This window comes from Anomaloglossus baeobatrachus, chromosome 2 (genome assembly GCF_048569485.1).
Source record: "Anomaloglossus baeobatrachus isolate aAnoBae1 chromosome 2, aAnoBae1.hap1, whole genome shotgun sequence".
In the NCBI taxonomy this organism is placed as follows: Eukaryota; Metazoa; Chordata; class Amphibia; order Anura; family Aromobatidae; genus Anomaloglossus; species Anomaloglossus baeobatrachus.
Window position 1 is genome coordinate 498,431,587 of NC_134354.1, and position 10,049 is coordinate 498,441,635.

Genomic DNA, 10,049 nt, shown 5'->3' on the forward strand with positions numbered 1-10,049 from the left:
CTTCCTTGTATTTTCGAGCGGGAAGCATTGACGACCCCCTGAGTTGATATCTAAGGAGGAGGTTGAAGGTGAGACAGAAGATTTGAATTCCCCTTTTGACCTATCAGTTTCTTCATAAGCAGAAGAGGGAGGCTTGGATTTTTCTGAGCTCAGACTATCTTTGGACAGGGATCTAAGAGAGTCCCTGACCTCTGCCCTAATTATGGACCTCAGATCAGAGGCTAATCCCGGGGCTTCTTCCGACAAGGTCTGCTAAATGCAGTCACGGCACAGTGTTTTTGTCCTGGAACTAGACAGTTCCTTGTTACACAGAGCACATTCCCTATGCCTGGTTTTGGAGACACATTTTTTTAGGTTTGTCCCAAATCTAGAAGAAACAGAGACAAAGACTACTTTAAAAAGAGAACTTTCACTAAGATCACTTACCATTCAGACGCAAAGAGGTGGTACCAGGTTAGGAGTGACGCAATCCGATTCTCTTCCCTATTGCTGTCGGGTCTGCCAGACTTTGCCTCCCGCTGGCTGAATCGGCCATCACTTTTCCTGGAATTCTTTCCACCAAGGCCTGTGGTACTACTGTCTCGACCACGCTGAGGTTTGCCTCTTTGCTGCCGCTGCTGAGTGTCAAGGCAGTCCGCCTGATCAGACTGCGCACCGTGGTGATAGAGGAGGCGATTGTGATGGTCCTGACTGCTGCTTCTGCTGCTCATCCATATTACTGGAGGTTTCAGAGGCTGTAACACACCAGCCTACTAGGTTTGCTGAACATTTTTTAAAAGGGTTGGTAACTCCGCACCCCTGCTTTCCGTATGGCTGACGTCACCAAGCGGAGCATCCAATAGGAGAGGACACCCCGCACATGCGCAGTGCCAATGATTGTGTCCACCTGCCACACACAACATGGCAGCTCCCATGCAGTACCGGAAGCACTGTTGGAGCCCGTAGCCATGTACCGCCGTCCATGTACCAGACCTTCTGGGTAAGCGAACGTGCACCGCCACCTGCTCTGAGTTTCACCCGCTCCCCTTGGGACCCCTGACCGCCCCAGTGAACTCACCGCATAGGAGTCCTCGCAGCCACCATGAGCCTATCGTGGCGTCACTGGAGGGGGTGATCCCGCACGTAGCCAGCACCCCCATGGGTCTGCTGAGGCATTTCTACAGCACCTCAGCCGGCCGTAGCAGGACCCGTGCCTCTGCCAATACCGGCCGGCCAGGGCTGAAATTCCCATCTTCGGCCCCAAAGACCATGCTGAATCCCACTGATTCCTGGAGGCTCCCTGTTCAAGGAAAGGAAACCAACTGATGCGCGGAGAGGTACCACCCTTTTTATCCGGTAGGTTTCCTGTCCTTGAAGGGCAGATCCCCTCTCTCGTGGTTCTGTCATGGGTGCTGGAAAAATACAGGTGCGGGTCTCAGATCTACCCACACCTGTTAACTGCATGTGTCTGATGATCACATCAGCAAACATGCGTGAGGGGTAATGCGGACTTGCCATGCAAACCCGCATTAAAGTGACAGATACAACCTAAGGCCCTCTTCACATGTCAGTGAAAAACACGTTCTTCACTGACGTGTAAAACACGCACATGTCCCTCCATGTTCCGTGATTCACGGCACACGTGGGTTGTCCATGTGCAATCCGTGATCCGTGATTGCAAATTGACATTACTCACCTGCCTTCGCTCCTGCTGTCCATGGTGCTGAACTCCTCGGCTCTGCAGCGTCCGCCCACCACTCTCTGCAACTACTTCCAGGTCGGCTGTTCCTGCTTTCATGAATATTCATGAGTCGGGCAGGAGCTGCAGAGAGCGGAGGCTGCACAGCGCGTCGCTGGAAAGGAGAGTTGAAAATGTTTATTATTTGATATGTCAGTGTTTTTCTGGAACGTATTTCACAAATCACACACGGATCACACCATAGTGTGGTCCGTGGGTCATCAGTGATGCCAGAAAAAAACTGACTTGTCTCCGTGCAGAATCATGGACATGCGTGTATGCTGCACGGAGACACGTTCAGTGAAAAATCACTGTGTGAGCAGACCCATTGATTATAATGGGTCTGCATATGTCAGTGATTCTGGTACATATAGAGAAAAAAAAAAAGCACATATGTACTAGAATCACTGACGTGTGAAGTGGGCCTAAGATGGATAGGAGTTACTGTATATGCAGTAATAGGATTACTCCGGGCTAGATGCATTACTCTACATTTATCAACATTAAATCTCATTTGCCAAGTGTTTGCCCATTCAGACATCTTATCAAGATCTTTTTGTAGTTCTGTATTGTCAGTTTTTAATATCTTACATAGTTTGGTATCATCACCAAAGACTGATACTTTACTCTTATTACCATCCACAAGGTCATTATTAAAGATATTAAAAAGAATGGGTCCTAGCACAGATCCCTGCGGTACCTCACTGTTAAATTTATTCATTTAGAGGATATACCAAGTTCACCATACATTTGCATGTACACTGTTATATTTTTATTTGTGTTAATAACATTGTACCTCTACATACAGATCAAATATTTGAACATGGACTAATGGTTTGTTTGCAAATCAATCAATAACCAATAGGTCATGGCGCCAAATATTTGGCAGCAAAATCAACTCTAACGTTTTCTGATGGATCCTTGGGCCCTATTATGGTATCAGAACATCTGCTTCTCTTGTGTGCTAGTCTAAAACATTATCTATCAATTATAGATTTGTTTTGTGGGTTAGATAACATATTGTGGGATTACAGCTCACTCTGGGGAGTGCCGAGGTAGACACATGAACCGTTTTCATTTAAATGTCTGCCTGATCTATTAATGCTCCAATAACCAGTCAGGAAAATAAACTCAAAAACAGCCTTTCCTTAACACAAAGTAATAAAAATAAAATAAAAAGTCCATATATTCTGCTTGCTCAGGATAATGTTAAAGTCTGTTGCAAGAGCCGCTCCTCTGAAGGTCAGCACACCTACACACACACAATGAGACTAAAGGTCTCCATTTTACCTGAAGTGCATATGTGAGCAGTCATTCCTGCCCATCACTTTGACTACTTGTAAACCCAGCCCTGTCACACACTACTAACCCTCTCAGCATTTAACATGCTGGAGACTATTTCTGGGCTTACATCACTGAGGCTATCAACCGTAATGATAGATATCTCCCTACCTGGACTTTTCCAGTGGCCTTCTTACATATCCCCTCCCCTCTTCCCAAAGCCAGGGGGCTTGGCCCCTTTTCACATTAAACAGTGGAGCCTCGATAGAGCATCAGGGTTACTATGCACTTTCCCTTACCCATGTACTACATGGAGGTTGAAGTCTTGGAGCGATAAAAAGCATTTTATCACTTCTGGCAATTCTATCAGAGTGGGACATGGTCTGAGACTAGCCTAAACAGTCAACCAAAAAGGTAATACCTTAACGTGTCAAGCACCCACTTAATGACTAAGCTCTCCTTCGCAACGATGGACTAGTTCTTTCCTCCATACGACTATTTCCTACTCAGGTAGCGTATTGGATGTTGTTTTCCCTTTATTTCCAGAGATAAAACAGCCCCTAATCTGACATCTCAGGTGTCTGTCTGGACTCTGGACCAGGAATTCCTTTTAGAAGTTGGGTGCCACAAAGACTGGCTGTTTACAGAGGGCTACCTTTAATTCTTAAAAAGCCATCCCCGTCTCTGAAGTCCATTTTTGCCGTAGCCCACTTTTTCCCTTCAGGGAGGTTGGTCAGGGGTGCAGCAATCATGAGTAAGCTTGAGTTGAACCATCTGTAGTATCCCATAATACTGAGAAATGCCCTAACTTGCTTCTTCGAGAGCGGTTTTGACCAATTCTAGATTGCGTCCACTTTGTTTATTTGGGGCTTGATTTCACCCCTACCAACTACACTGACCATCAGACACTAAGTTTCAACTGGCTCCCTTTCTAGGTACTGCTTAATCAGGTTGACGTGGTATACTTGATATAGCTTTAAGTTTCCTGGCTGGTGGACCTTATAGTTCACCTCCCTAAGTTTTTCTACCCCTTTGTATGAACCCTGCCATTTGGCCAGAAAAAGCGCTTTCTACCATGGGAATTAGCACTAACACTTTGCCTGCAGGGCTGATTATCTCACCCTTTCCGATCAATTGTTGACCCTCACCTAGGCCTCTTGTGTCTGGAGAAGGCTTTTTTGATGATAGGCATCAGCTATACTTTCCTGCATCTGCACCACGTTTAACTACACTCATAAGGTGTAACTTCGGCCTCCCATGCCTACTTTGCTATGTTTAGGTGTCCATGAGGAACCCCAGTATGGAGAAACTATTACTCAGGGTTTCTCCATGGACATCTGGACAGCCTGGTATGTTTCTACCAAGACCACAAAGTCATCAGCATTCTGAGGATCTCCCTGGGCAACCCAGGACTCCACCAGCTTCAGAAGGGAGTGAAATAAACGGTTAATGACAACCCACCCCACCATCTGCGCTGGGGTGGAGGACTCCAGTTGAAACCACTTCACTTTTGGACTAAATGCAACAAGTCAAACATGTGGGAGAGGGGAGGTTTGTCACCATGATGCGCCCAATGAAGCACCCAGTGCACCCTTTCAGTCACCCCTGAGCGAGCCAATATCTCAGTTTTTTAATTTAACATATTCTTTTATGACCTGCAAGGCCAGGTCATAATAGGCCTTTTGCGACTTTTTGGTCAGATATGGCACTAGCATCTCTGCCTACTGCTCCAAAGGCAGTTTTTCCCGTTCTATGACCCTTTCAAACATCATCAAACACACCTCAATATCATCCCCTGGGGTCATCTTTTCCATGACTCTCCTTAACACTTTCCAGACGTGCGAGTCATCACCTTGTCTTGGGGGTTGGGAAGCCGCCCTGCCATGGACTGCCTCTACTAGGAGTTCCATCTGCTGCTCAAGCGCCTGCTGCTGTCTATAGGCCTGTGTCAGCTGCCTATTAAGCTGGGTTCACACATAGCGACATCGCTGTTACGTCACCATTTTCTGTGACGCAACAGAGACCTTGTAAGTCGCTGTTATGATTGCTGCTTAGCTGTCAAACACAGCAGAAGCAGCAGCGATCATAACGACACGCGTCGCTGTGCTACATGTGCAGAGAGCAGGGAGCCGCGCACACTACTTAGCGCTGGCTCCCTGCACTCCTAGCTACAGTACACATCGGGTTAATTACCCGATGTGTACTGCAGCTACATGTGCAGAGAGCAGGGAGCCGGCACTGGCAGCGAGGACGGACGCTGGTAACGAAGGTAAATTTTGGGTAACCAGGGAAAGGTCTTCCCTTGGTTACCCGATGTTTACCCTGATTACAGCTTACCGCAGCTGCCAGACGCCAGCTCCCTGCTCGCTTCATTTCGTCGCTCTCTCGCTGTCACACACAGCGATGTTTGCGTCACAGCGGGAGAGCGACGACCAAAAAAATGAAGCTGGACATTCAGCAACGACCGGCGACCTCACAGCAAGGGCCAGGTCGTTGCTAGATGTCACACACAGCAACAGCGACGGGACGTCGCTGCAACGTCACAGAAAATGGTGACGTAGCAGCGACGTAATTGTCGTCGTCGCTGTGTGTGACACCACCCTTAGTCTCTTTCATATCTTGCTGCTGCTGTATATTTGCCTGCACCAACTGCTTGATTAGCTCTACCATGCCATCCGACTTGCCAAACTTATGGCCGTCTTCACCCAGGACATGCAGATTGTCGCAGCAGTCACACGTGCTCCTCGGGAATCTTGCCTGCATTCTCCACCAACTGTGGGATTACAGCTCACTGTTTACTTTTCATTAAAATCTTTGGTTTATAGAACTGGAATAAAGCAGCCAGTCAGAAAAATAAACTCAAAAACAGCCTTTCCCTGGCACAAAGTAACAACCAGAAAATAATGAGTACATATATTGCTGCGGGTTCTGCCCGCACAGGATAATGTTCAACTCTGTCATAAAAGACACACTGCTGGAGGTCAGCACAACTCCACACACAGACAAACACGGAGACTACAGGTCTCCACTTTACTTAAAGTAGCACAACTCCGAGTGGGAATAGGTGAGCTGTTATTCTCCCCTATTTCTTTGACTGCTCGTAAACCTGGCCCTGTCATACCCTATTAACCCTCTCACCATTTAACATGCTGGAGTCTATTTCTGGGCTTACATCACCAAGGCTATCAACCATGATGATACATATCTCCCTTCCTGGACTTTTCCACTGGCCTTCTTGCAATATATAAAATGAGAACATCAGCTCCCCACACCAGATCCGAGGAGTGCGATGTAGAATTTAAATTACTTCAAGTCTGTCAATTACTTATGTAATTGGGTTGCTTTAAATCAATGGTTCCGAGCCTTTTTTATCTTGAGAACCACATTAAGCACCCTTCTCTCCCAGTAGTGACATCCAGAGTTCCCCATTACTGGTATAATAGTTGGACCTTCCTCCACAGAAGGCACACAGAGACCTTGTGAGCCACTCCCTTATAGGCAGTATACTTACCATCCAGGAGTTTCCACTTTTTCCCGATTTGGTATTCTCGCATCGGGAGCACTCACCACATTACTGTAGCCATCTTCAAACATCTCCTATCTTCATTTTACCATATTTATCTTCCATCCACGGCCAGCATATGTGCAGACACATCATTTCTTCTGTGCAGTGCTGCTCACAAATGTCATCCTCTGGAGACCTTCTGCTCATATAAGTTTGGTAAACTTAACTGTAAAGCACCAAGCTGGCAGATGGGCACAAGCCACACATCATAGGCCTGTGAGCCACCCGTGACTCCCAAGCCACAAGTATGAGACGCCTGTTTATATTAAGTCCACAGTACACTGATACAGTAAAAAAAAAAAAAACAATTGGCAGCTGGCTTTTTTTGGTAATGTGCCATTTAGTGATGAGCGTTCAATACCATGCATCGATGCTCGGTACTCATAACGAGCAGTTAGTACATGAGTTGAGCCCATCTCAGCGTCCGAGTATAATGAAAGTCAATGGGAAACTCAAGCATTTTTCAGTAAGATCTGTATAAATGCTCGATTTCCCATTGACTTCCATTATACTCGGTACACGAGTTGAGCCCATCCGAGCATCCAACTGCTTGATATGAGTATCGAGCATCCGAACACGGTAGTGACGCTCACCACTAGTGCTATTGCTTGTGCTATAATTTTTTAATTTTTAATGTGGGCTCCATACTATGATTAAAATGCAGGTGCTGATAAAATGCAGCCCACAAAATTGTTTTTTTACAAAAACTTCGACAAAATCCTCTAAGAGCAAATGGGCATATACATTGTAAGTAGTAGGGATGTTGGCTTTAAATGTATTTGCAGATATAGTTTGCAAGGATATTTCCAACCTTCGGCCGTTCCCTTCCAACTTTTGTTACAAACCACTATCAATGAACAGCTAGTTGGCAGGAAGGAGTTTTGTAGTGGCTGAGTAAAGCCTGCTTTACATGTTGCAATTTCGCATACGATATCGTATGTGATTTGCAACGCCCCCATCGTATGTGTAGCACGTTCAATTTGTTGAACGTGCCGCACATACGATTAACCCCCGTCACACATACTTACCTACCATACGACCTCGATGTGGGCGTTGAACGTCCACTTCCTGGAGTGGGAGGGATGTTTGGCGTCACATCGACGTCACGCGGCAGCCGGCCAATAGAAGTGGAGGGGCGGAGCTGAGCAGGACGTAAACATCCCGCCCACCTCCTTCCTTCCGCATTGTGGGCCGGGAGCCGCAGGAAGCAGGTGAGATCTGTTCATCGATCCCGGGGTGTCACATACTGCGATGTGGGCTACCACGGGTACGATGAACAATCTGACGTTCAATTCGTCAGGAATGAACGACGTACATGCGATGAACGGGTTTTCGTTCAATCGCAATTGCACGTCGCTGTCACACACTACCACATACCTTACGATGCCGGATGTGCGTCACTTACGACGTGACCCCTCCGACACATCGCAAGATATCTTGTAGCGTGTAAAGCGGGCTTTAGAAACGTTATTATTGCAAGTATTGTTACCTAATGTACACAGTCATACAATTTATCACTGTCTCTCAAAATGTAATCTGTTTAACAGCAGCTAAATATTTATTTTTTTTCTTAATTTTACCAACAGCAAACCAAATAAAGGAGTATTTGTAAATTTCAGCAAAGTTATCATGGCCTGGAATTAAATAAAGGAAACACTTTTCACATGTTCAAAATACCTGGATGAAAAATGTGAAACTTCTAAATGATTATTTATTGTGATTTATAATATTCTGTATTTATGCTAAGGTCTCATTCTTAAAACCCATGTCTGTATTCTGTTGCTGTATCTCCCACTTTTAATTGTGCCCTATTCTATGAACTTTTAATTGTGAAAGTTTTAAAAGTGTATTTGCTTAGTTTTGTTGTGCAAAATAAAACTAATACACATAACACAGACATATGTCACTGGCTCATCTAGGCTGATGCATGACGTGATATACTGTACAGTATACGTACAGTGCCTTGAAAAAGAGTTCATACAGAGTGAACTTTTCAATGTTTTCAATATGTGAATATATTCACTTCTGTTATGTATTTTTGTGAATTTATCTTCAGATATGTGAACGTATACCTGTATGTGTACGGATCTATATAATTCTTTGTTTATGTGCATGTCTGCATGTGACCCACTGAGACTTTCACCTGGGGCATACAAAAAACTGGAACCGGGTCTGGGTGGGATTCAGCTGATTATCTCCGATTAATGGGAACAGATTGTCAAAATTGCAGCCGGTTCCATGAACCGCCAAGAAGCAGCACCGCGAATCACCTGCACCACAATAGTTAAAATAGTTGCCGGCCTATCAGGGGCCAGTAGCTGATGTTGGCACATGTTGCCGGTATATGACATCATTGCCATGTGCTGACGACGTGCATGTGACATAAGGAACAGAAAGAGAACACTGCTGGACCGCAGACAGTTAAGTAGAATTTTTTTTCTTACTCAAAATAATAGAGTGGGGCCCATATGGGCAGCAGGATGACATAAAGGGACCAGGATGGAACATATATGTGGACTAGGATGACATATGGGGACCTGGATGAAACATATATATGGACTAGGATGACATGGGGACCAGGATGGAACATATATGGGGACCAGGATGACATATGGTTACCAGGATGGAACATATAATGGGAACGAGGATGACATATGGGGACCAGAATAAAGCACATACAATGACCAGGATAGGAAAAATATAGGGACCAGGATGAGGGACATTATCACAAAAAGGGACAAGGACAGAGGATATAGGAGACCAGGTTGGGAAGATAACAGAAATTGTCCAGGACATAGAGGCCCAGGATGGGGACATTATTACAGGATGGGGCCAGGATAAGGGACAAAATTACTGTATGGGGGGAAAAATGAGGAACATACATTATTAGTTTATTGTGGCAATTGGGGGACATAATTACTGTAGGAGCCAATTAAAGGACATTATAACTGGGGTAATATATTTTAGTTTTGAGGATACTATTTTCAATGGGGCGGCGGAAGGGAGTTTCTGTTACATGACAGGGCGGCACTATGCTGCTGTCTGGTGAAATGTAGAAGACATGGGAAAAAGTGGAAAATGTAGCGGACTGCACCAGCTGAAGAGGAAAAGTGAAGATTATTTACTTCACCTAGAGGCGTCACTGGTAAGTCAGTGTAGGTGTATCACATGTACACACACACACACTATACACTCTATATTTCTTCTGTGTATATTGTCACCGGTGATCCTTGTATTACCTGTACACTATATACAGAGCTCCTGTGTATGTAAACAGTGATCACTGTATTACCAGTATACTATATAAAGACCTCCTGTGTATAATGGCACCAATAGTGTTATTACAATTATGGTTATTATTATTAATGATTACACCTCGAAGGAATCTGTATGTGAAATGCTAATTCTTTTGGCCATCACACAGGTCTTTGTCTCTCTACATTTACATCTCATCTGGCACCTGTCTTCAGTCTTACAGCATTTTTT

General features: G+C 45.2%; 1 protein-coding gene across 1 annotated transcript in view; it reads left to right on the top strand.

The window, feature by feature from the left end:
* LOC142290318 (uncharacterized) overlaps positions 1-8,504 on the top strand; it is an 89,342-nt gene extending 80,838 nt beyond the window's left edge. The window contains exon 11 of the mRNA XM_075334278.1: positions 8,150-8,504. Coding sequence (XP_075190393.1) covers positions 8,150-8,207 — 58 coding nt within the window. The 3' untranslated portion in view covers positions 8,208-8,504. The remainder of the gene's footprint in view (positions 1-8,149) is intronic.
* The last annotated feature ends 1,545 nt before the right edge of the window (positions 8,505-10,049 follow it).